Source organism: Polypterus senegalus, chromosome 7, assembly GCF_016835505.1.
Source record: "Polypterus senegalus isolate Bchr_013 chromosome 7, ASM1683550v1, whole genome shotgun sequence".
Classification (NCBI taxonomy): domain Eukaryota; kingdom Metazoa; phylum Chordata; class Cladistia; order Polypteriformes; family Polypteridae; genus Polypterus; species Polypterus senegalus.
In genome coordinates, this window is record NC_053160.1 from 31,524,200 (window position 1) to 31,551,846 (window position 27,647).

The window sequence follows — 27,647 nt, forward strand, 5'->3', positions numbered from 1 at the left end:
ATCTTCAAGCACTATTTACAAAACCTCTGACTCCTCTTGCAAAATGAAACTTTCTCCTAAAAACAGTTTTACCTGTGTTCAAAATCAAGCACTGCTCTCAAATCAAAAACAAAGTGATCAAAATGATATACACTATCAAGCAGTCAGTAAACAATACAACAAAAAACAGAAAACACATTGTTCAAAACATATAGTTCTCAGGGAGAAGCAAATTTTAATCTCAATGTTTTGGGCCATACAATTTGTTCATTGTACAGTAAACAGCATACAATGCACTGTACTACAGTATACAATACTAAAAGGGACAAAAATCAAAGGAGTAAACGTGATCAATTTGCTTCTTCTCGTCTTTGGGCTGGGTTAGGCCAGAGCACTTCGTCAACATCACAAGCAATATTGTCCCTCCTGAGGCAATGAGGGAAGAAGCCTCTTGTGTGCCGTATCCAGCCCTGACATGATTCCTCACCCATATCACCACAAGCAAATCCATGGCTTGCAGAAGACTTACTCTGGTGTAGAGTTGTCTATTATACACTTTCCATCTCCAAGAGGAGAAAAACTCCTCAATCGGATTCAGGAAAGACGAGTATAGAGGTAGGTACAAGTTCATAAACTGCTCATTGATGTTAAACCATTCCCTTACCGGAGCAGCTCGGTGGAAACTGACATTGTCCCACACTATCACATAGGTGGGAATGGGATTCTCATTTAGCTCTTGACCCTGATGGTATTGAACCTGCAGCTCAAATAAAATCTCTCTTAGATTGGCAATAAATCTTAGAAGGTGCTGGGTGTTATATGGCCCGAGTGTAACATGGTAATGTTGAACACCATGGTTGCTAATAGCAGCACAGATAGTGACATTGCCACCTCGTTGACCAGGGACTTCAACAATGGCCCGCTGTCCAATGATGTTTCGGCCTCTCCGTCTCCTCTTTGTTAGATTGAAGCCTGCTTCATCTACAAAGATGAAGTCCTGGGGTCTGTCCAAGGATTCCATGTCAAATATTGTCTGTGTAGAAATACAGTATACTGCATTTAGAATTTTGCAAGTCATACAGAGACAGTGCTATACTGTAGAGTACAATTAAGCCTACTGTATGCACTTCTGATTCACATACATTATATGTACTTAAGAGTAATGGCATTCACATAGTATGTGTTAGTACTGTAGAAAATCTGGATTACAGTAAATGTTTCTGAATGTGCACTTACTTGCACATACTGAGCTCGCAGTTCTTTCACCCTTGGTGAGTTGCGCTCAAAGGGTACTTTGTATACTTGTTTCATTCGCATCCTGTTATGATGGAGGACACGGTCAATTGTGGAAATCGGAAAACTGTTGATTCCCTGGAAGTGTGTGTTGTCTTGTATCACTCGTTCCTGGATTTCTCTGAGTCGTATTACATTATCTTGAAGAACCATGCCCACTATAACGGCCTCTTGCTCTTGAGTGAATAAAGCCGTCCTTTCACCTGCATGTGGCAGCCTCGCAATTCTACAAAAAGTAGATGTGCAGTTACAACAAATATTCATGCAGTACTATACATACAGTGATGAACTTTACAAATGTCTATTGAAGCAGTTGCATATAGTGTAGTACAGTAAACTTGCAATAACAAAAATGGAGTAGTATACTGTACCTGTTCTCTTCTCTGAACGTTCCTACTATGGTGGACACAGAAAATCGGCTCAAATTGGGTTGCACTCTTAGTCTTACTTCCCTCATTGTCAGTCCATGGACAAGAACATGGTCTATGACTGTTGCTCGAATTTCATCAGATATTTCCACTCTTTGTCTTCCTCCTCCTCTTCCTTGCCGCCCTCCTCCTCTTCTTCCTCTTCCTCACCCTCTTCCTCTTTCTTGTCGTCCTCCTCCTCCTCGTCGCCCACCTCGCATATGTACTCGTCCTCTCACATTGTTTCTTCTATCCATGCTCAGACTTTCTCCTTTCTACCTTCAACAACCTGTTTGCTCTCTGAACTGGCTTATATTGGTTGTGTCACATCATTTGAAACAGGTGACATCAATTTTGAGTGGCTGTGTTCAATCAATGACATGTTTTCTCTAATTGTATTTGAGCGTTGCTACTTGTGTTTACCAGTATGGATGACGTGTGCATTAGAGTGTAGAATGTGTTTTGAGAATGAGAATGTGTTTAGAGTTTTGCTGAAAAGTCTAAGTAAGATCTGCATATTGTGTTTTACCATGTGAAATGGTTTAAGGTATTGACAACAGACTGCACACTTAGCTAAATGAGGTCAGCTAACTGAGAACGTTCTTCAGCTAGTGGGTTTTAGTGTTTTAGCAATTGAGAAAAACTGTAAATTTAGTTATAAAATCTGAGTGAACAGTGCTGTCTCCCTTTACCTTAACTATTTAATTTTTTTTCCTCAGTATGTTAAGTAAACTATTTACATTTTCAGCACATGGTTAAAAATACAAACTGAAAGGGACACTATAATCAGTTATGTTATTTGAAATTGTATATTAGCATGATGTTAATTTCGTCCATGTTATTCATGTGAAGCTTCACACTTAACGTGCAGTGAGCTTTCAAAATGCATGAAACCTTTTTAACTTTCATAGTCACAGGGACCTACAGCCTGTGCTGGCTGTGCTGGAAACATGAAAGTAATCGAGGATCAAACAATCATGGTCATAGCCTGTGACACGGGACACTAGGGCACACACCCACATACATGCATATTGGACTAATTTAGATTTACCTGTCAGTCCCACATCTATATCTTAGAGAAGTGTAATGGAAACAGGAGTACCTGAAAGAAAAATGGCCTCGGGATAAAGTGCAACATTTATGCAGATGGTTCCCAGGCCTGAATTCAAACCCACTTTCCTGGGGCTGTGATGCAGCAATTCTAATCGGTGTGCCACTCTGTATTTGCTATTTGACCTTTTTATTACAAATAATTCATTATATTGACATAAATGTAATTTTATAATCAAAACCTGAAGGAGCTATATTTATATTAAGTTATATTATTATTTATAGTTAAGTTAATTTGTGTGTGGCTTTACTGAATGCTTTTAAATAAGTAATAAAAAAGGAGAGATGACACTAATGCTGCATAATAGTGTGAATTCCTCTCTTATCACAGAGTTTCCAAGATGTGCATTAACTCATACAGCCTTAAAGTACCCAAGGTACTTTTCTTTTAAAAGTGCATGGAGTTAATGCAAACAAGATGGATATTATATTAAAAAATCTGTGTAAATAATTGTAAGTTTACACTTTGCAGAAAAGCACATACAGGCAAGATATGTAATAATGTAAGTGCTATATAATTTTATGGAAGGTTTCTGAAAAATTATCAATAAATTCAAAGCCAGGTTTCACTTGTTGGTTATACAGAATTTTTTTTCTTTTGTAATTATTTTACTCATAAACTGAATGTGTATAATTAATTTTATTTATTTTTTTTTCCATTTTGACAGAATTCGTAATATAGGTATCATGGCACACATTGATGCTGGAAAGACTACAACTACAGAGAGAATCCTTTACTATTCCGGATATATTAGGGCATTTGGAGGTGATAATTATTATATTGACAGCATGCCACATTCAAAAAGTTCAATTCTTTTTAAATAGTGTATTGATCTGCCCCTCTCTTCAGTGTGTGCTTATTTGCATGTTATGGAGTGAGGTTTTTCTTAATTTATTTTTTCATTTGAAATGTGCTTCTTAACAGCTAAAGAGGTGCACTTAGATTTTCTTAGTACATAAGAGCAAAACTCTGCCTGTCATATTTAAATACGTCATTTGAGATTCCTTTTAACAGTATTTTTTAATTTATTTAGATGTGGATGATGGAGACACAGTCACAGACTTCATGGTGCAAGAGAGAGAAAGAGGCATCACTATTCAGTCTGCTGCAGTAACCTTTGACTGGAATAACCATCGCATTAATTTGATTGACACACCAGGTAGAAATCGGATACCAAGGTGTTTAATAATTGGTTTCTTTAACTTTAGCACAGTATAAAAAATGTGATTCTAGCATTAATTTTGTTTTTCAAATATGACAGTTCAAGTTGTTATCAAATTTTGTGTAAATAATATCAGTTTCTGAGCTCTCCAGACCCTAATACACTCCTTGATTCAGTGTAATAAAAACTAATTAGGCTGAAGAAAGTACTGATGTGATAATGTATGCTGTTGAGTGGAGTTTTTGTTTTCCTCTCCTCTATTGTCAACTAGCCATAATTCCATTATAAATTTAATGGACAGAGACTGATAGGTTTCCTTTAAGGTGATCAGTTTGGAACTGCTTTGTTTTTGCTGTTTTTATACAAATCTGTAATTAGTAATTTGCAAAGTGGTCGTTGCATTTTTCCCCTGTGAACTTGTTACAATGTTCTCAGCCTGCACTCCATGGAAAACACTATTCAAAAATGAACTGAAGTGAAATGAGAATATTTTTGCAGTTTTTCACAAATGATTATGTCATTGCATGACAGGTCATGTAGATTTCACAGTTGAAGTGGAACGAGCATTGAGAGTGCTGGATGGAGCTGTAACAGTTTTTGATTCATCAGCAGGAGTTGAGGTGGGATCATTTTTACGTTTGATTGTTTGTTTTAGTGAATTATAGAGTTATTTAGTCCTAATCATATAGAACAATGGAGCTTATTTTCAGGAAGTATACATTTCTTGAATATCAACAATATTTTGAGATCAGAAAGAAACCAGTGATGTAATTTCCACAACTGCTCAACTATAGTTTGTTAACATCAGTTTATATTTTCACCTGTGTGTAATGTTTAGGTATTTTTGCCATGTTTGGATGGGTTTTTGGCATCCTTGATCCACAATGAAATGGTGGTACATTTTGTCTGGTGTATTGTCCCATCTCCCTTTTGACAATAGTTTGAAGAAAATAAAAAGCATTACAAAACATTTCATAACAAATGTGTCACTGTTATATCTAGTTGATCTAATTGTTCAATTATCTGGCCTACTATGATAGTAACGTTTAGAAAAAAAATCAGAAATTAGTATTTTTTGCCTTTAAATACTTAACTTCCTTTTACTGTTTTCTTCTTAATTCATGTTCTAGTAATTTAAGTCTTTAGCATTCGTTGTCATTTGCACATATATCTGCACTTTTTATCAATAATTGTATTTGGATACAATTAAGGGAGTAAAGTCCACAAAACAAATATAGTAAAAGAACACTAAACATTAAAAGCAATGAGGAAAAAAATGGACAATACTTTTGTTTTTTTTACATTTAAATATCATACTAGTACACTTTTCTGTATAAAAATATGAGAAAAAGAAAAGGCCAGTTAAGTAAGCAATTGGGTGAATTACAAGTAAGACTGGGCCATTGATCTGTGAAACAACTTGGATTGAAAACCTGTAGCCACAGGGGCAAAGAGAATTTATTAAGATCAGGAGGAAATCGTGATATCTCTTTTTACAGTGGTGTACTCCATTATGGAATAGTCCGGTAACATCTATTAATGTTTTCACCAGTGTGTGGTGTTTTAATTTTTTTCTTTATGTTTTTTTTGGTGGAAGATCTATGAAACTGTATGGGCTGTACTAAAATTGTAGATACATTTTATCTATCTTGCTGTTCTCGTCTTCATGTTAGTAATGGTAAATTAAACTTAAAAAAATTATAACAAATTATTTATTGCAAAGGCCTACTAAAAAATAATGTTTTACACAAGACCTTGAAGTCATATATTTAGTGTTCTTAGTGAATATTTTAGTTATTCTAGTGAATGTTTTGCTTCTAATAAAAAAAGAAAACCTTAAATGATGAGTAAACTACAACAGATTTGTAAATACAAATGAATTTATAAATATAAATTGATAGATTAAAGACTCATTGTCTAAAATTAACTTAAAAGAGGCATCTTCTTTGGGTTTGGACATCAACAGATCGCTAGATATAACGTGTGTCAGCAGTATTCAATAAGAATGCATTAATAATTCAAAATGTTTAAGATGCCTTATTTAGCATATTATACAGTCTGTCCTGGTTTACTTGTTTATTATGTGAATTACTTGGCTACACGTAAATTTCATAAAACATTTCTAGATGTCAATTATTTTAAACTGCTTCAAAAGTTTTTATTATACAGAAGCTTTTATGTACAATATAGAAAGGAGAAGTTATTAGCCCTTTTCATGTGGGAAGAGCTTAGACATTGCTATGATTTGTCCTAGTATTTATATTTTTCGAGCCTACTGAACAGATTCCCATTTTTCTTTAGGCACAGACAATGACTGTGTGGAGACAGGCAGATAAACACCATGTGCCAAGGATCTGCTTTCTTAACAAAATGGACAAAATTGGATCAAGGTAGCCAAACACATTCTCTTTAACACTCATACTAAAAATATTTTTTATTTTACATTTTAATGTGTGATATTTTGTTACAACTTCCTTTTTGCAAATTGAATATCGAGAGAAATTATGGAGGGTTTTCAGCTGTTTCCAAGCATATATTGTAAGCCGTCATATTTAAACTCATCAGATTAGATGGCTTCTTCAAACAGTTATTTAATGTGTTGCTTTTTTTGCCCTCACAGAAATGTCACTATATTTTTTTATGCTTAGTTTTACCTACTCTGTTGAGAGCATCAAGAAAAAACTGCATACCAAGCCCCTTGTTCTACAGGTAATTTTTACACACTTATATTAATATGGAAAATAAACAAAAGGATATGATGCATGTTAGAATTAGGTAAACCGTCTAAGACAGTTTAAGAGTGTTATGTTTTCTAAGTACAGTTGTGTAGTTTTCTGTCCAGCAGTCACATTCAAATCATCCTTCCCCACCCCATACCATTCTTCTTTAGTATTTCTCTCTCTACTTGACTATATTAAACACCTTTAACTAGCACTTTTACAGTCAGTCGAAAATGTTAATTAAAGAGAGTTGGTCTAGATGTGTTCCTTTTATATTGATGTCTTCTTTTCTCACACCTAACAGTAACTGCTAGTATAAGATACTATATTGGGTGTGATGCCCCTGTCTGTACTCCCAATGTTCCAAATACTCTATAAATTCTTTTCCATGCAGAGACCATCGTTAACATTCATTAATAAATAATATAAACAATTCTTAACAGGGCATAAATGCAGATATACAAAGGTTGATATTTGTTGACAGTTCTTTTCCTATTATATAGCCCAGTGTAGCTAATTTGGAAAGGAAATTTTAATATGTAGTATCTTACAATACAATTTATTTTTGTATAGTCCAATATCACACAAGGACTGCCGCAATGGGCTTTAACAGGCCCAGCCTATTGACAGCACCCCAGCCTTGACTCTCTAAAAAGACAAGGAAAAACTCCCAAAAAAACCCCAGTAGGGAAAAAATGGAAGAAACCTCAGGAAAGGCCTTTTCCTAACAGCACAAATGCCACACACATAAAACAAAAGAAAATGATTTCCAGTTTGTTTAAAATAAAATAATTTTAGTTTTTGAAGTGATGCTGGGAGTGGATCTAGCCCCATGACCCAAAGTTGCATTAAGGTGATGTGAGAATGCTCTGTTGTACGTTTCTTCCTATTGTGTGTCTTCTTTAGGTTCCTATTGGAACAGGTAAAAACTTTAAAGGAGTTGTTGATCTTATTACTAATGAAAAAGTTACATGGGAATCAAATTCCAATGAAGATGATGGAAGAGTATTTGAAAGGAAACCTTTGACGTCAAAAGATAACCCTGCCCTTCTAAAGGAAGCCAAAGATGCCAGAAATAATTTAATAGAACAGGTAACCAGTTTATAATTTGTAACAACTGTTTTGTGTCTCTTTTAAGGTTTCATTTTTAAATAAGACTTGAGAAAAGCGTAGTAACTTGCTTAGATCGGGGCTGCGTACATTAAAAGAGAAACTCTTCCTGTGACTTTTTTTTTTAAAAAGTTCACTAAAGTTCTTACTTGCAGCGTTTGGAGAATTTCCTCTGTGGCTTACAAAGTTACAAAGCGTGTTGAATGTGTACTACTAATTCAACATATGAATATTCTTAAACGTAAGCACAGTCATACTTTGAAGCTTATCATAATTTCTGCCAGGTGTTTTACTAATACTCAGGGAGCACCTGGGGCGTGAAATCTGGTCTCCTTATTGTGAAGTAATATCACTAGTGATGTGCATCCAGGCCACCATTTTGCCCTCTAATGTACTGGCTTTTTCTCAGCTCTCTTATCCACTGCCTTGTCTGTTCATTGTAATGCTCTGTCATTGGGAGGACTACATGTGGACCTATATAGTGATATTTTATACTAAATAACTTGGAGTTCTGGAATGACTGAGTTGGTGTGCAGCTGAAGAAAAATCGGATATCACCGAATAACTGTGCATTAGTATTCTTTTCATTAACTTTGTGACACAATTAATTTCTTAAATTCTGGAAAAAAACAGTCCTCAATAGAGTGAGATTCTGTTGCATCAAATGAATATCCTAGAGACACAGAAAGCTCTGCTCAAATAAGCCAACAATGTTTTTAATTGGGTCAGCACAGACTTTTGTTAAGATGATCAGATCTTTGTTTCAGTCTTTAAAGAGCAGCTGTTGCCATGCATTTCCTGGTACTTTCCAAAAAGATTATCACTCAGATCATTAATGGGTAACTTTATCACATTAATTTATGGTCGTCATTGTTTGTTGTCTTGAGAAGAACTCATGCAAATTTTTAAAATCAGCTTAAGCATTAAAAGCAATTCTGATATGCTGTATAGAATAAAGGGGCGGCACGGTGGCGCAGTGGTAGCGCTGCTGCCTCGCAGTTAGGAGACCCAGGTTCACTTCCCGGGTCCTCCCTGTGTGGAGTTTGCATGTTCTCCCCGTGTCTGCATGGGTTTCCTCCGGGCGCTCCGGTTCCCTCCCACAGTCCAAAGACATGCCGGTTAGGTGGATTGGCGATTCTAAATTGTCCCTAGTGTGTGCTTGGAGTGTGGGTGTGTGTGTCCTGTGGTGGGTTGGCACCCTGCCTGGGATTGGTTCCTGCCTTGTGCCCTGTGTTGGCTGGGATTGGCTCCAGCAGACCCCCGTGACCCGATTGCAAGAAACCACATTAGCATTACTGTTTTTGCACCAGCATTTTGAAGGGTCATGGCATAGCTTCAAAACCCCGTCAATGACAATAGTATAAATAAGGTTTAATTTTTTTTTTATCAGGTTGCTGACCTTGATGATGAATTTGCCGAGGTAATTTTGGGAGACCTATGTGAAAATATTGATGCAGTGCCATCTTTACAGGTTTGTATTAAGTTTAAAGACAGCAGCATATGAGTCTTTTTAATTCACAGACTGATTATAGAAGTAGTAGTCTGCTTTATTAGGCTAATACACTTTTTAAAATTAAGAACACATATTTCATTCGTATGAAATACAGTTTATAAAGCTGGTGTTTACCATTTTACTAACCTAAAAAATGTGTCCTTGGACAGCAGTATGAATTCAGAAACTTTACCCACCTCGAAATAGTTGTTTTTTTTTTTTTTTCCTTTCTCCATTGTGTGTACAGTAAGAAGATTAAACGAAAATTTAGAATGATAGAAATAAACAATGTTTTTATGTACAGTTTTCTTTTTAGACCTTTTTCCTCACGGGGTAATGGCAGCTGTAGAATAGAACATCTCTCAGTGAAAAGCAGCGACTTACTTTAAATGGCACATCATTTTTTTTAGATGGCACACTTAACCGCTCACTCAAACAGTGTGTCCCTCATCTACACTGAGGGAGGAAACTGGTGTGATCACTTTCAACTTATGTTAACTCTCCATTTAAATAATTATTGCCAGATTTGAGTTATGTTATGCTGTAATGTGGCAAACATAATTGTTGTGCCATTGTGCAAACCAGGGCTGATTGATGTAATTTTATGTCTAGATTTTTTTTCTATTAATCAGAGACTAGATATGGCATAAGCACACTGAAATGCATTTGATTGTGTACTGTAGAAATAAAAAGTATTGGGTGGCATTGTGATACAGTTGTAGTGATCCTGCCTCGCAGTGAGGAAACTGGGGTGCTCCTTGTATGGTTTGCATATTCTCCCCATGTCCATGTGGGTTTCCGCTCATAGTCAAAGGACATGAAAGTCATGTGAATTGGCATTGACAAATTGCCCTGTGGAGTGTTTCTGTCTTGTGCCCTGTGATTGCTGGGATAGGGTGTAGCTGCCCAGTCTCATGGATCTAGCATGGTGGGTTTGAACACCATACCCTATCTTCCTTGTGGAATTTGCATGTTGTTCCTGTGTCTGTGTGAATTTCCTACCAGATGTCTAAAGTTGAGCCATTTGGGTGAATTGGCAACTCAGAATTTTGCCTGCGCTTGTCTGTGGCCCCCAGCATGGGCTGATGTCCTGTCTAGGACTATTTCCTACTTTGCCTAACCTATTATGATTTACACTTTTCTGTTTCTTACATGCAAAGAGCCCATATCTAATAACACTGGTATATTATTTCAGTATAAAGTAGGCTTACATTCCTTATTTTATTCTTTTATTAAAACAGAAGTTCTGACTTTTCTTCTTTTTTTTTTTTTTTTTTTTGTTTTTCACTTAGCTCCAGGCTGCAATTCGTAGAGTCACACTGGCCCATAAAGCTGTGCCTGTCCTATGTGGAAGTGCCTTAAAAAATAAAGGAATTCAGCCCTTGTTAGATGCCATCACCTTGTATTTGCCTGCTCCAAATGAGCGGAACCAGGAGTTGTTGTAGGTATTTCTTTGAATCTGTAATTCAGTGTTGTCAGAAGGAGAGATCTACTTGGACGTTTATGGAAACAATAGTTGAAAAAGCTCACATAGCATGTCCAGTTAACTTCCTACCTATTTGAACAAAAAAAAGTCCATTTTACTTCATTTTATTTTGTTAAGGCAGGTAATCTGAAGATGGATGTATCCACATTGACATTTATATTGAAGGTAGATTCATTTTGAAAGATGACATAATGGCAGACTTGAAATAATAAAACAAAATCTATGAACAACTTGAAATATAAATGAAGCTTACAGGCCCTGTCTTTTTCTTCATTGTGTATAGTGGTGCAGTGGTAGCACTGTTTCCTGTCCAGGGTTCAAATCCCAGGTGTTTCCTGTGTGGTATTTGCTTGTTATCCGTATGTCTGCATGGGTTTCCACCACATTCTCCAGTTTCTCCCACAGTCCAAAGACATGCACCTTAGGTGGATTGGGGATGCTAAATTGGTGGTGAGTGTGTTCATCCTCCAATTCACTGGCACCCCATCCAGGAATTGTTCCTTTGTTCCTGTCTTGTTCCCTATGTTTGTGGAATTGGCTCCAGATCCCCCATGACCCTGCTCAGGATGAAGCAGGTTAGAACCTACAGCATGTGTGCTTTTTACAAAGCTTATAATTTAGGCATCGTTACAATATTTGCCATTATAGAGTCTTCTGTTCACACTTTGTGTTATGCTCACAAAAAAAGGAAAAGAAGATTGCACCAAAAGTATAGATTTGCTGTAAGAGGTCAGTCTCTTTATTATTATTTGGACATCATATTACTGGATTTTAGAAGGACTTTAGTTTTATATGTCATTTGGGGAACATGTTTTCTTTAGTGGTAAAGTTCTTCTCTGGAGCCTGATATCTCTGTGAAGCTAGCCCCACATCAAAGAGTGTAAGATTATATCTCTTGGCCTTTCTTTTGTGTTCATAATAAAAAAAAGTTTATAAAACAGGACTACTAGCTAATAGAGCTATTTTTTTCTCACCACTCCAGAGTACTATCTCTGCTGCTCGCACTATGTAAACCTGTTAGGCAGCCAAGATATTCTAACAGTGGCCACACTGCTGTCCCAGAGATATTCTGTGGGTTGGCTGGCTGGTTGGCAGGCAGCATGCACTGGTAGCACTTTGCCACACCCACCTCTGTGCAACTGTGCAAATGTATTTATGGTCTGTGCCTCTTCTTTGTGAAATTTACTTGCTTTATAATTGTTTCTGTAGGTCCTCCTGTTCCCAGTAATAATATTGCATAATTGGATTGTGTACTAATATTAAATTAAAATGATTACTTTCAAAGTTACACCTGTTTTTGGAAATTTGTTATCAATCAATTCCCAACTTTTACTTTGTCTATCACATGCCTTGTAGCCTTTCTTTGTAGGTTTATGTTGTATATTTTGTCTGATTTGTGACATTCATTTTGTGCTCATCAGTGCTGCCTTTTATTTGTCTATTTGAATTTAGGGTGCAGTGGTGGCAAATTTTTGTAGAACTGTTGTACAATTCTTGGTTCAGATACTGTCCCACTTGCTGCCTGTGTGGAGTTTAAATATTTTCCATGTGCCTGAGTGTGTGTTCTTACAGTAACCTTGGGTTTCTCCCACATTCCACTGACACAGAGGCGTGTCTGTTTGATACATTTTACACTGGCCTGAATGCCTGTGCTGACAAAATATCTATTTAAAAGATTTTTAATTTACACTCTTTAATTTAAACTCTCCTAGTTATTCAGTAGCACTTCTGATCATTTTCAGATATCTCAAACTGTACAGGAAGCTATTTTGAGATATTGGGAAGTATATTTCAGATATCAGAAAATGAAAAGAACGTTGTTTTGAAATAAATGGAAACAGAAATCTTTAACTATATTTTCAATATCTGGAGATGAACATTCTAATATCATGAAGTAACATTTGTCTTTTTATAAATATCTTAAAGTACATACAGTACGACAATGTCTTAAGTGGTGCAGAAACCCATTTTGATATCTTAAAAGTGAGTCAATGTAAAGCTGTCTTTGAAATGCATTTCAAAACATCTTAAAATAAGAATTTCTTAAATTGCATGAGAACATAATTCAAGATACCTGAAAAAATATCTGAGACTTAATAAAACTGAAAGTGACTAGAATATCATTTTAGGATAGCTTGAAATGCAATTGAGGATTCTGAAAAAAATACATTTAAATTAGCTTGAAATAGACTTATATTCTCAGATGTCTACAGTGTAATTCACTGTCAGATATCATAAAATGCATTTTTAAATCTATAAATGTTAATTTGGCCGCCTATATCAAGTGTTTCTTTCTACTGCTCTGTTTATCCTTATTGCTTTATTAGAAGTACAAGTAGTTATCACTTTGTCTTTTTATCGAGAACGGTGGGCTTTTACTTTTTTTTCCTGATCAGATAGATAATTCCGTTTTTTGTGTGTGTATGGAAGAAGAGCATCCAAATCTACACCTCTTTATTTCAATCCTGCCTTCCAAAAGTAGATCCATAAAATCTATGCCATGACAGGGCTGTTTGTGTAAAGTACATGGTACCTTATTTCAGTAGTTTTAAAAACATGCTGGTCTGACCGACTGCCAATGCTGCATTAACATGTGTTTCTCCTTTTTTTTAATCTTCATGTAGGAAGCACTATGGAGATGAATTGTGTGCCCTGGCATTTAAAGTCCTACATGATAAACAGCGTGGTCCATTAGTATTCGTCCGCATTTATTCAGGAACTATGAAGCCACAGTCTTCCATCTACAATATTAACAAAAACATCACGTATGTACCAAAACTGCTTTTTACTTGATACTTTTTACTTTGCAGCATATAGTTAAGCATTGTCAACACTGGGTAGTGTTTGGCAAGGAATCGTACTGTACTATACTATACTATATACCAAATACAGTGGTACCTTGGTATACGTCTGCTTTGGAATAAGTCCAACTTGGTATACGTCCTGTTTGGACACGAAAAACTTTGCTTGGTATACGACCTTTGTTTGGAATACGACTCACAAGCTACCCTTGTTTACCTCTCTCGAGACAAAGCCACGACTTCCCACGAGCATCAGTGCGCCAGTTGCTAGCATTCAGTGAGCAACCCGCGCTATAACTCTCTGTGAATTTTCACGTGTGTGGTATAGCGGGTCCACAGCTCCTGTCAAAGGCCATCTTTAAAATAAATAATCACCGCTCGCGGCTTGGTGAGGGGGCGTGGTGGTTATGTGGCTGAAGGTTGTCAGGGCGATTCGTGATGTGGGCATTTCTCACCTAAGTGCACAGGTGAGAGACCATCCGCATTTGTGATTGTTCCTGGGGATGCTTATCTTGATAAATAGAAGCGCGAGTCGGCTAGAAGGGGAGGAAAAAGAAAGAACAGATGGGAAAGAGAAAGAAAGAAAGAAAGAAAGAGAGCGTGTGTATGAAACAGCTGAAGTAGGCAGAGTTACGGTTGGGAAGCAGGGGAGTCGCCAGGTAAAAAGGCTCCAGGCTTCTTCTTGTTTTTTTTTTAGGAATGCTTCCTGCTCTATTTTAACCTTGTTGTTTTTGTTTTTTTAAGACTTTTTTCTATTGTTTTTAACCTCCACGTTTCACTTCTGATTTTATGGATTATTTATTGGAACTTTGGAGACTGCACTTTAATTTGAACACCTTGTTTTGTTGATTGTTTTAATAAAAGCACTTTGCACTTTTTCACCATCCCCTTGCTTTGTTCTTACCGATGAGCTTAGCAGTGAGGCACATTACCGACAGTGTAGGATTCAAGGGCTCCCTGGCAGCAGATGGGAGCATACAGCAAACCCGCATCGTCACAACGTGATTTTGTGTTTTTTCACGTAAATTTGAATTGATTGTTGAAAAGTATGAAGGTGGCATGCGTATCCGGGACATGGCTGCTGCATACCGTTTGCTGAGACCGACAGTATCTACGATTGTGAAAAACAAAGACGTTATTAAAAAGTAAAGTGAGGTTTAATTTTCATTTATTTCATCTAATTGCTTTTGTATTTATGTATTTTAGTATTAAGCAGTGTTTAAATTATTTTATACAACCCCGTCAATGTATAATATGCCATTAACAATAGGATTTTTTTTCATGGGAACGGATTAATCATTTTCCCATTATTTCTTATGGGAAAAATTTGTTTGGTATACGTCCTGTTTGGTATAAGTCAAAGGATCTGGAACGGATTAAGGACGTATACCGAGGTACCACTGTATATAGAAAAGATTTTTGATTTTAGTGGATCAAAACAAAGTGTGGACATTTTACTACATACACTATATAAGTGTTTTTTATTTTTCTTGCGTTAGAAAAATGCAAATTTGTTGGTACCCCTACAGCTCATTAAAAAGTGTTATTGAAAAGCACTTGTCCAATATATACCTGGATACCTTTGATGTCATTGAGTAAAGCAAAGCAAATGTGAAAAGAGATCAAGTATTGCTTATTCTACAAAGATATACACATTTGTTCTTACCCCTAGAGAAGATTGGAGTGATTTTTCAAAATAGCTGTTTTTTTTTCTCCCCCATCAGTATCACACGTTTCCGGTTGTGCAATCAGTCATTTAATTGATGAATGTGGAGAACTTGTTTTTTGGTATCATTGTGTATCCCACACTGAACATGAACAAGAGAAAGCAAAGGAGAGAATTGTCTGAGGAGATCAGAACAAAAATTATATGCAGTCATGTTAAAGGCAAAGGCTATGAGATCATCTCCAAGCAGTGTGATGTTCCTACAACAACGATTGCAAATATTATTAAGAAGTCAGCCTCACTGGATTACGTCAGCAAGAGAAAATCGACCCCAGAATGGAAAAAAGGATAGTGGGAATGGTAGACAAAAAGCCAAGGACAACTTCCAAAGAGATACAAGCTGGACTCCAAGGTCAGGGTCCGTCAGTGTCTGATCGCATCATCTGTCACTTTTTGAGTGACAGTGTGCTCAATGGAAGAAGATCCAGGAGGACTCCATTGTTGAAAGAAAAACATTAAAAAAACAGACTGGAATTTGATTGAAGCTCTTTGGCAATACACGTCAGCTCTCTATACACAGATAAAAAATTAAGCTTTCAAAGAAAAAAGCACCATAACTACTGTAAAACATGGAGGAGGCTCTGTTATGTTTTGAAACTACCTCTGACACAGGGGGCCTTGAGTCCTGCTGAAAATGTACTGCCCAGTGTCAGAAAGCTCTGTCTCAGTCGCAGGTCATGGATCCACCAACAGGATAATGAGCCAAAACACACAGCTAAAGGAATGGCTAAGAACAAAACATTGGACTATTCTGAAGTGGCCTTCTATGAGCCCTGATTTGAATCCCATCCAACATCTATGGAAATAACTGAAACATTCAGTCTGGAGAAGACCCCTTCACACCTGACACAGCTGGAGCAGTTTGCTCAGGACAAGTGGGCCGAACTATCTGTGGACAGGTGCAGTAGTCTCATGGAGAGCTCCAGGTATTGCTTGTTTGCAGCGATTGCCTGTAAAGGTTGTGCAACAAAATATTTGGGTCCCATCATTTTTGTCCACACCATTTTCATCTGTGTTATTATTTAAAATATTCTGTTGAATCCAAACAGTAAAGCAAAGTCTGATTTTTGTTAGATACAGAATAATCAATGATGGGTGCTGATTTCAGAGGCAATTGTGAGTTCTTTTTTTTCCCATGGAGGGGTACTAGCAAATTTGTCCACTTCTGCGTACTTACCCAACAGCTGTCTCTTTTAATAAAAAAGCAGAATGTGCATTTTAGTACTCCGTGGTTTGTTTCCTATAAACACACTTTATTTCCTGAAAGCATAACCTTCTACATTTTATATAATGCAACATCAAGAACAGACGATTGCTGCCTTTTTTAACCACTAGGACTTGATTGCAGTCATTGTGTTTTCGTATCATATTCAGTATATAACCTTAAACAATAAAAAGATGGAAAAATCTGTATAATTAACAATAGAAATACCCTATGACAATAACAAGCAGAAAAGAAGAAACGTCTGAAATAACCTACTGCCTGTCTCATCGCACTTGTGTACCAGGGTTAACCAATGCCAAGAAGCAGGTCTACATCCAGCTGAGATGGTACTTGTGATGTATGTGTTCACAACCAAGATTTTTAATAAAGCACCTAGAATGGTCGTGAGTGCACTACACAACTACGTAACTTAATTCACATCACAAAATTTGTTAAGTCCTGGCTGGTTGTTTTTGTAACTTATTTTGCAGGCGACAAACACACTCTCAGAAAAGTAGATTATTTTACCTTGGGCCTAATACTAGTCCAAAAATATCTCCACACTCCTCCATATGGATGGAAGAGGAAAAAAAGTGCTTGCACACTAGAGAATAAATATAAGTTTAAATGCTGATTTAAATTTCTGAAATAAGTAGCTCTAAAGCTCTATTGTCACATTTGCACATTCTTCCAGTTTTTATGTGGCCTTACCCAGGGTACTCTGTTATTCCTTCCACATGACCAAAGACGAGCATGTGAGTTTAATCGGTAGGTCCAGATAGGCCCAGGTGAGAATGAGTGAGCTCTCTGATGGATGGTGTCCTTTTCTGGCTGGTCCCTAATTTACAGGTCCAACCACCCCCAGCCCCAAACCCCAACCCTGAATTGTATTAAACAGCTTTGAGAATGTTATGTTCTTACATTCTCGGGTAGCTCTCTCTAGATAAGAGTAAATTAATTTCCTGTGAAAGGGAATTACCTGTTAGAGACATATTGGTGATAGTATTCAAGATGCTTTTTTACGTATCTTTTCAGAGAGAGAATGAGTCGTCTGCTTCTCCCCTTTGCTGACCAGCATGTAGAAATTTCTTCTCTGACCAGTGGAAATATTGCACTTACTGTGGGACTCAAGCAGGTAAATAGATTTTTGGACAGTCTGTACAAGTTAGGTGCCATGGGAGAGCAGATCTGATGTTGTGGCTCTAATCCCATGCTTGGTTGTTGTTTATGTGGAGATTTCCTCCTGGTACTCTGGTTTTCCCAGTACTGCCAGGATATACTTCACCCCGAGGCGACTCTAAATTAGAAGACTCAAGTCTGGGAATGGTATGTTATGAGTCTGTATACAGTTTTTGCTTATAAACGGATTATCATGGGCACTGTGGTGGTGAACTTTCTTTTTTTAGATATTCTGAAGCTACTGTGATTTATATGCAGGTTATTGAGGTTAATTCATCTTAACACTAGAATTACCAGAGCCTACGAAAAAGCTCGTAATTCCGTCCCACCTTAAACTGCTTCTTAAATCCCTTCACACCTCTCCGCCAGCGCCCTTTGTCTTCTAAATGTGCTGATAAAGAGAAGCCGGCTATTCCATCCCCCCACCAATTTAGAACGTGCACGAACTTCTCTCTGCTTATGCCTTGATTGAGTATCTGGGAGTGAAGTGGAGTTTTAGAGTGAAATAATAGATCGTTGTTTGGAACACACGCATTTCATGTCTGTTCCGTTTCTACAGTAATCTGTGTCAACACATTGTTAAAACAGAAACTTTTTTATATTCTAGTAGTAGATGACAAAATGTAGGCATAAACTATATAATGTATGAAGCCTGAAGTCCAAATAGCAAAGAAACATTTTCACAAGAATAACACAATTGCACTTTTATTCAAACATATAACTGCAGAAACAAAAGCCGCCTTAACATGCGACATTGACACCAGTTTACTGTAACTGACTCCGTGGCTCAATAGACTCAGCCCCCGCTTGGGAATCAAGGGGTCGCGGGTTCGATCCTGCACCCCTCCGTTTTGAGAAGTAAACTGCTCTTGTCTTACTGTTTTAGAATAAAAGCATACATTTGATTTCAGTCTGTAACAGCCAGTGCAGTTTATGATCCTTGTAAAGGTTAGCTTTTTTTTTTTTTATTCACTTTTCACTCTCTCAGTCGCGTTCAGAATCAATCCATACAACCCCATCTGACACGGCTGTTTTCACTAAAGACGGCTATAGCTCTGCAGTGTACCACGATGCATACTAACGCTACCAAGGTTTCTGACACACAAACGCTGGCGAAGCTGCCTTCTTCGTATCTCACCGTCACTTGCTTTTCGTTTTATTGAGTGTTCCTGCCAGTCCCCGCATGTTGCTGTATGCTTTTTCTTTTGTACTACAGGACATGCAGAGGAAAGAATGGTAAAGACCAGTAACTTCGCGCTATATGCAATCATCAGACACTCCCCATCTGCCCGTGTCGTTCAAGCACAGGAACATATATTGGTGTAAAAGTATAACAAAAGTGCACTTTTATTCAAGTGCACTTTTTCCATCGCTTTTCCTGTAAGAAGCAGTGTACACACTTCTCTCTATCCAGCATACAGCAACATGCGGGGACTGGCAGGAACACTCAATAAAACTGAATAAAAAGAAAATCAAGTGACGGTGAGATACGAAGAAGGCAGCTTCGCCAGCGTCTGTGTGTCAGAACCAGGTGGGGGGGCGTTAGTATGCATCGTGGTACAACGCAGAGCTATAGCGCGTCTGTATTCTGTTTCTTTTGTACTCGAGGGCGCAGAGGAGAGAATAGTAAAGAGCAGTAAGTTCGGCGCTATATGCAATCATCAGACACTCCCCATCTGCCCGTTGTTTTGTTATACTTTTCAATACTTTTTATACTGCTCAAACTGGCATGCTCAAAAAATACACGTGTAATGCCACGAAAAGTGCACGCAGACACTTCATTTCAAAACAAAACAAGTGCACTTTTATTCAAAACTACCTGTATAACCGAAGAAAAAAGAAAGCAAGTTACAGTAGGCGATTGATACGACACCTTGCATGGTGCAATGCTAAGAAGTGCAGATTTTCATTCCGTGCTATATGAAATCATCACATTCAAATATTAACAGTTCCCACACACCCAAGGACCGTCCTTCCTACATTTACGACACGTGTACTTGTTGCCGTGTACACACCTCTCTGTGCTATGGTTTCTATTACACTGAATGAGCACCTGACACTGTACTTTCTTCCCTGGGGAAGGTCCGCATCAGAGAATTTCCAGTTCCTGCATAAATTAACACCCGATCTGACGCTGTTCGTTTTCAAATAATATTGCATTAGTGCGATTATATTTTCACATATATTGTCTCTTTCTTTCAGGTGTGTAATAGAAACCACAGCATAGAGAGACATTGCTTCTTACAGGAAAAGGCGATGGAAAAAGTGCACTTGAATAAAAGTGCACTTTTGTTATACTTTTACACCAATATATGTTCCTGTGCTTGACCGACACGGGCAGATGGGGAGTGTCTGATGATTGCATATAGCGCCGAAGTTACTGGTCTTTACCATTCTTTCCTCTGCATGTCCTGTAGTACAAAAGAAAAAGCATACAGCAACATGCGGGACTGGCAGGAACACTCAATAAAACGAAAAGCAAGTGACGGTGAGATACGAAGAAGGCAGCTTCGCCAGCGTTTGTGTGTCAGAAACCTTGGTAGCGTTAGTATGCATCGTGGTACACTGCAGAGCTATAGCGCGTCTTTAGTGAAAACAGCCGTGTCAGATGGGGTTGTATGGATTGATTCTGAACGACTGAGAGAATGAAAAGTGAATAAAAAAAAAAGCTAACCTTTACAAGGATCATAAATTGCACCGGCTGTTACAGACTGAAATCAAATGTATGCTTTTATTCTAAAACAGTAAGACAAGAGCAGTTTACTTCTCAAAGCGGAGGGCGAGGATCGAACCCGCGACCCTTGATTCCCAAGCGGGGGCTGAGTCTATTGAGCCACGGAGTCAGTTACAGTAAACTGGTGTCAATGTCGCATGTTAAGGCGGCTTTTTGTTTCTGCAGTTATATGTTTGAATAAAAGTGCAATTGTGTTATTCTTGTGAAAATGTTTCTTTGCTATTTGGACTTCAGGCTTCATACATTATATAGTTTATGCCTACATTTTGTCATCTACTACTAGAATATAAAAAAGTTTCTGTTTTAACAATGTGTTGACACAGATTACTGTAGAAACGGAACAGACATGAAATGCGTGTGTTCCAAACAACGATCTATTATTTCCACTCTAAAACTCCACTTCACTCCCAGATACTCAATCAAGGCATGAGCTGAGAGAAGTTCGTGCACGTTCTAAATTGGTGGGGGGATGGAATAGCCGGCTTCTCTTTATCAGCACATTTAGAAGACAAAGGGCGCTGGCGGAGAGGTGTGAAGGGATTTAAGAAGCAGTTTAAGGTGGGACGGAATTACGAGTTTTTTCGTAGGCTCTGGTAATTCTAGTGTTAAGTAATTGATCTAGTAAACTTCAAAACCTCATTTTATATAGTACTTTTTCATACTGACCACAGTCTCAATATGCTTCACACATACAATAAAAATAAACATATAAGTATTTCTAGAATTGCACTTGCACATTAATCAGTTTCTTAGAATTATACATTGAGTCTTCAGTGGAGATTTAACTTGCAGATTTGTGCTTTGCTTCTGTGTCTTAGCTGGTAGATCTTCAACTTCCATTCTGTCTGTCCATTTTTATGCTGTGTTGGATTATAGTGGTGATTATCTTTTTCACACCTATTGTTTCACCATTATAAGTATATCTCTTTACAAAATTTTGATAACCTTATTAATTTCTAATTTGTGCATTATTATAACAAAGATACAGATGCAGAGTCTAACTTGCACATTGCACCTCTCCTTGGAGCATTAATGTTTTCTCTTGTCACCATTAGACTGCCACTGGAGATACAGTTGTTTCAGCAAAGTCATCTGTAGCTGCTGCAGCCCGAAGAGCAGAGAAGGATCAGGGAAAAAACCAAGACAGGGAAAGGCTGATGCTCGCTGGAGTTGAAGTCCCACAACCCGTCTTCTTTTGTACCATTGAGCCCCCGTCAATGGCCAAGCAAGCAGGTAAGATCCTTTAATAAATACTGGGTTCATCACAAAGTACACCATGTAAGAAGACTTTTACTGCAACATAAACTCCAGTTAATGGTTTTAGAAAATCTTAGTTTAGTTTTATGGACTAGTAGTGTCAATATAAACGTTGTGTAAAGCTTTTCTGTTCAAGTTATGGCTTTTCTTAGGCCTGTGTTTTCAGGAAGGCTAAATTGTGATAATGAAGCTCCAGTCAGGCAGAGGCTGATTTTTCAACTTTTACCAAAAAACTCTTTTAACACATGGTGTAATGTTCTTTGTGACATGAGTTCTGTATTCCTTTTACTGGTCAGACATTTTCTGCTAAGAGGACAGCATTTATTTCACAGGGGAGCATGAATGCCAGCACACAGCTGATGTTATTTTGCAATGACTGCCACACCAGCATTGCTTGGAAAAAAAGAATAAAAGCTCAGATAGTTGTTATATACACTAACAGTAAAACTATTGTTCTATGACTGCAATTTACTGATCTGCTAAGCTCAGTTGTAACTTGTTTTCCATTGACTGTTATTCACATTACCTAGATCAGGGGTCCCCAACTCCGGTCCTGGAGGGCTTCAGTGGCTACAGGTTTTCATTCTAACCCTTTTCTTAATTAGTGACCTGTTTCTGCTGCTAATGAACTTCTTTTGAATTAATTGTAATTGACTTGCGCTTGAAGACTCAGACCCCTTAATTATTTCTTTTTCCTAATTAGAAGCCAAACAACACTGAGATACAAAATGAGCCAAAACATGACCAGCAAACGATATCGATCCTACAGTTATCTGAAAATAAAGAAAGGTGAAGGTCTCCTGAATGCTGATCTGCTCAGATCCCCAAAACATTTTAATAGTTGCTCTTAGAAAAGAGAAAATCAACAGTTTCAAAAATGTCTGCCATTGACAAATAAGAGCAACAGCAAGCCACAGAATTAAAGAATGGGTTTAATTAACGACAAGACTCGCCACCTAATTAAGCAACTGGTTGGAGTGAAATTGGTTGGAGTTTGAGTCCTTTACTTAGTTGGTCTTATGTTGGCTCCCTCGCTTCACATTTCATTTTGGTTTGGGTGCCATTTAAGGACAGAAATGAAGCAATTCAGAGGAACGATTAAGAAATTCACTAGAATAAATCGTAACAAACAAGTCAATTAAAATTAATTTAAAATAAGTTAATTAGCAGTAAAAACTGGTCTCTAATTAAGAATAGGGTCAGAATGAAAAGCTGCAGCCACTGGAGCCCACCAGGACTGGAATTGGAGACCCCTGACCTAGATGAACAATCATTTTATTAAACTTCTTGATTGCTGCCCCTCTCAGTGTGAGTGGTTGCGTGTGCCCTTTTAATGGACTGCCGTCTTGTCCGGGTTTAGCCCTAGTGATGTGTCTAACGCTATCAGGGTAAGCCATGCCTTTAGAAAATGGCTGGGATGGCTACAGTTCATGTGTTTTGGAGAATCTGTATCATGCTCCACTGTTCATGTGCATTTTTATTGGACATGTCCTGCAGTTGACTACAAATTCCACCCATGGGGTTAAACAGTAACATTATACAAAGTTATTGTCTGTTATACCTGCATTGTTATCACTCTAATTTAATATTGTTCTTTATGTACGCTGCTGCTGGAGTATGTGAATTTCCCCTTGGGATTAATAAAGTATCTATCTATCTATCTATCTATCTATCTATCTATCTATCTATCTATCTATCTATCTATCTATCTATCTATCTACAGTGGTGTGAAAAACTATTTGCCCCCTTCCGGATTTCTTATTCTTTTGCATGTTTGTCACACAAAATGTTTCTGATCATCAAACACATTTAACCATTAGTCAAATATAACACAAGTAAACACAAAATGCAGTTTTTAAATGATGGTTTTTATTATTTAGGGAGAAAAAAAATCCAAACCTACATGGCCCTGTGTCAAAAAGTAATTGCCCCCTTGTTAAAAAATAACCTAACTGTGGTGTATAACACCTGAGTTCAATTTTCGTAGCCACCCCCAGGCCTGATTACTGCCACACCTGTTTCAATCAAGAAATCACTTAAATAGGAGCTGCCTGACACAGAGAAGTAGACCAAAAGCACCTCAAAAGCTAGACATCATGCCAAGATCCAAAGAAATTCAGGAACAAATGAGAACAGAAGTAATTGAGATCTATCAGTCCGGTAAAGGTTATAAAGCCATTTCTAAAGCTTTGGGACTCCAGCGAACCACAGTGAGAGCCATTATCCACAAATGGCAAAAACATGGAATAGTGGTGAACCTTCCCAGGAGTGGCCGGCCGACCAAAATTACCCCAAGAGCGCAGAGACGACTCATCCGAGAGGTCACAAAGACCCCAGGACAACGTCTAAAGAACTGCAGGCCTCACTTGCCTCAATTAAGGTCAGTGTTCACGACTCCACCATAAGAAAGAGACTGGGCAAAACGGCCTGCATGGCAGATTTCCAGACGCACACCACTGTTAAGCAAAAAGAACATTAGGGCTCGTCTCAATTTTGCTAAGAAACATCTCAATGATTGCCAAGACTTTTGGGAAAATACCTTGTGGACCGATGAGACAAAAGTTGAACTTTTTGGAAGGCAAATGTCCCGTTACATCTGGCATAAAAGGAACACAGCATTTCAGAAAAAGAACATCATAACAACAGTAAAATATGGTGGTGGTAGTGTGATGGTCTGGGGTTGTTTTGCTGCTTTAGGACCTGGAAGGCTTGCTGTGATAGATGGAACCATGAATTCTACTGTCTACCAAAAAATCCTGAAGGAGAATGTCCGGCCATCTGTTTGTCAACTCAAGCTGAAGCGATCTTGGGTGCTGCAACAGGACAATGACCCAAAACACACCAGCAAATCCACCTCTGAATGGCTGAAGAAAAATAAAATGAAGACTTTGGAGTGGCCTAGTCAAGGTCCTGACCTGAATCCAATTGAGATGCTATGGCATGACCTTAAAAAGGCAGTTCATGCTAGAAAACCCTCAAATAAAGCTGAATTACAACAATTCTGCAAAGATGAGTGGGCCAAAATTCCTCCAGAGCGCTGTAAAAGACTCATTGCAAGTTATCGCAAACGCTTGATTGCAGTTATGGCTGCTAAGGGTGGCCCAACCAGTTATTAGGTTCAGGGGGCAATTACTTTTTCACACAGGGCCATGTAGGTTTGGATTTTTTTTTCTCCCTAAATAATAAAAATCATAATTTAAAAACTGCATTTTGTGTTTACTTTTGTTATATTTGACTAATGGTTAAATGTGTTTGATGATCAGAAACATTTTGTGTGACAAACATGCAAAAGAATAAGAAATCAGGAAGGGGGCAAATAGATAGTTTTTCACACCACTGTATCTATCTATCTATCTATCTATCTATCTATTTATCTAAAAAATGCTTGTCTTTGGTTAATATAGATTTATCTTTGGGATGTAATGAAATCTTGTAAATTCGTTTCTTTCAGAATTGGACCATGCCTTAAACTGTTTACAGAGGGAAGATCCCAGCCTAATTGTCAAAATAGATCCAGACTCTGGACAGGCAAGTGGAGTGTAAATCTTTGAGCTCATGCTTTAAATGTAACTGGAATTCTCTCCATCTGTTATAGTATATTGCAAATCAGCAGAATGTACTTTAAATAATAGTAATATAAAAAACATAACAATAACATAACAACATAACATAACAAATTGAGTAACATTTCATAGTAACCAAAGCAGAACAATTGTGCAGTAGTGACAAGTATTAGGTGCAGCTGGGAAAAAAAACCTGCCATCATGTCACATTGTGCCACAGGTGTGTGTGAGCAGGAAGACCCCTTAATGTGTAGGAATGTTAACACTATTTATCTGTGATGTCTGTTCAGTTTGAAAAACCTACAGTTTCTAGCCGAGGAGCCAAAGCTTGCCCATTTTTTAAAACATAAAAGAATAATAAATGTATTAAGATGAATTTGTTTAAGGTACAGATGCAATTTAAACTTGACAAAACACATAAATATTGCATTTACATATATTTGAAATGCTTATGTATTTGTTTGTTTGTTTGTCTGTTTGTTTGCTGGTTTCATTTTAGACTGTTCTGTGTGGAATGGGAGAGCTGCACATTGAGATTATCCATGACAGAATTAAAAGGGAGTTTGGGATTGAGGCCGACCTTGGGCCACTGCAAGTGGCATACAGAGAAACCATTATGAATGCGGCTACTGCCTCAGGTATGTGACAGGGTCTTGAATTGTTCATGAACTTTCTGCAACACTGCAACAGATACAGCAGGTCTGGCCAAATGACATTAAGCCATGGTGCTTCTGTTTGCTCCCACACTCCAAACACGTGCAGGTTAGGTGGATTGGAGTTGCTAAACTAACCCGTTTGTGTGTGTGAGTTCACCCTGAGATCGACTGGCACCCTGTCCAATGATGCCCTGCTCCTGCTGGGATAGGTTTCAGCTTCTCCATGACCCTGCTCAGGATAAAGCAAGTTTGATAAATGGATGGACTAGTGGAAATGAAGACATTGTAAGTGGAGTCTCTGTTTTAAAAAATGGAAAAGTTCAGTTGTATTTTGCTTTCTTCAGATTAAACAGATGAAGAAGAAGAATGACCAACCCTATATACAGTAGGATGCCAAGACATTACACACACAGGTCTACATTTACTCATCAATTAAGAACTTTCAGTTAACCTAGCGTGTCTGTGTAATGGGGGTGAAAACCTGTGGGAAAAATCACCCGCAGGGCGTGAGCACACAGGCCTGACACAGAGCACTGAGGTGGTGTACTGAAGCAGCTGTCATGAACACTGTGACACACCAGGTAGAAAGCATAGCTTCTGACTATCAAGGACCAAACTCCAAAGTGACACGTAGTTCATGCATTTGTGGTTTGATCTGTATGTTTTTAATTGAACAGCAGAATAATTTGAGTTTCACGAGAGCCATTACTACACTTGCTTAGTTCTTTGTTGTAATGTGTGTAAATGACTGAAACTCCAAGTATTAGATTGATGATTAGCGGTTTGCACAGCAATTCTGTGCTTTTATAAAAGTAGTAAGTAAAATTTATCCAAAAAACAAATGTTTTCAGTTCTATCTTGAGAAGCAGAATCAAGTTGTATTTGTTGCGTATTTCATGAGTTTTAGCTTGCTGATAACAGCCTGATGATGTAGAACTCGGAATTTAAAGCTGCTGTATTGCTTTAGCATGTGCATAGACTCAACACCTTCATCTTTAGTTTTGAGTCTCAAAATGAGTCACATTGATATGCAATTGCAGAAGCAAAGAGGAGGATAAAATACAATTAATCTTGTGTTGAAAACTGAATGGGCTCACTGTTTGGGTTTTGGGTCTTAATGAGGTTTGTCAAGTTTGAAGACGTCTCCATTGCCAGAGCTACCATATATCTTTGAATTCTTTTTCTTTTCCATTTTAAGTGAACTAGCCAACCCGCGGCATACCATACGGTGCATAATCAGGCCGTTTTTTTTAATGATTCTTAAGCACAGGGCGAAAATTAACATTTGAAAAATCAGTAATGTAATAAATCAGCAAGAAAAGCAACTTTGTAACAATGCTCGGAACGAACCAACACACAATCGTCCGTGACTGAAAACTGGCGGACCGCAATCGCGCCTTCACCTGCCAGACGGAGGGATGGGTTTGCACGGCGCTCAGTCGCAGAGTGTGGAATGGGAGGAGAGGAGAAGGACGTCCATTCAGCTCCCTCCGTCATGCTAGTCTGCTGATTTCTCATCCAGTATGCACTGCCCGCTCGTGTGCCCACCTCCAACTTTTCACTTGAGTCGTTGTCGTCTTTACACAGTCCAGATGCACCTGTGACTCACGTAGATGTTTCATTGCACTGTGCAGTTTTGGCTGCTTTTCTATATATAATCCTCCAAGACACCCGACCACGGTAGTAGCGAGGTGTGAGGGAGGTGTGTACAAAGGGTAGGGACGTAACCATTGAGAACGTATGAGTCGCACTTAGGGGGAATTCCAT

At 38.0% G+C, this 27,647-nt stretch overlaps 1 protein-coding gene across 4 annotated transcripts in view; it reads left to right on the forward strand.

Moving 5' to 3' along the window:
* gfm2 (GTP dependent ribosome recycling factor mitochondrial 2) overlaps nt 1-27,647 on the forward strand; it is a 46,304-nt gene that overhangs the window by 11,870 nt on the left and 6,787 nt on the right. For all 4 annotated transcript variants that reach the window (XM_039758434.1, XM_039758437.1, XM_039758435.1 and 1 more), the window contains 13 exons: nt 3,458-3,555; nt 3,824-3,949; nt 4,484-4,572; nt 6,254-6,342; nt 6,601-6,661; nt 7,579-7,764; nt 9,173-9,253; nt 10,567-10,715; nt 13,385-13,525; nt 17,527-17,626; nt 21,460-21,637; nt 25,113-25,189; nt 25,724-25,862. In XM_039758434.1, the coding sequence (XP_039614368.1) occupies nt 3,458-3,555; nt 3,824-3,949; nt 4,484-4,572; nt 6,254-6,342; nt 6,601-6,661; nt 7,579-7,764; nt 9,173-9,253; nt 10,567-10,715; nt 13,385-13,525; nt 17,527-17,626; nt 21,460-21,637; nt 25,113-25,189; nt 25,724-25,862 (1,514 nt within the window). The remainder of the gene's footprint in view (nt 1-3,457; nt 3,556-3,823; nt 3,950-4,483; nt 4,573-6,253; nt 6,343-6,600; nt 6,662-7,578; nt 7,765-9,172; nt 9,254-10,566; nt 10,716-13,384; nt 13,526-17,526; nt 17,627-21,459; nt 21,638-25,112; nt 25,190-25,723; nt 25,863-27,647) is intronic.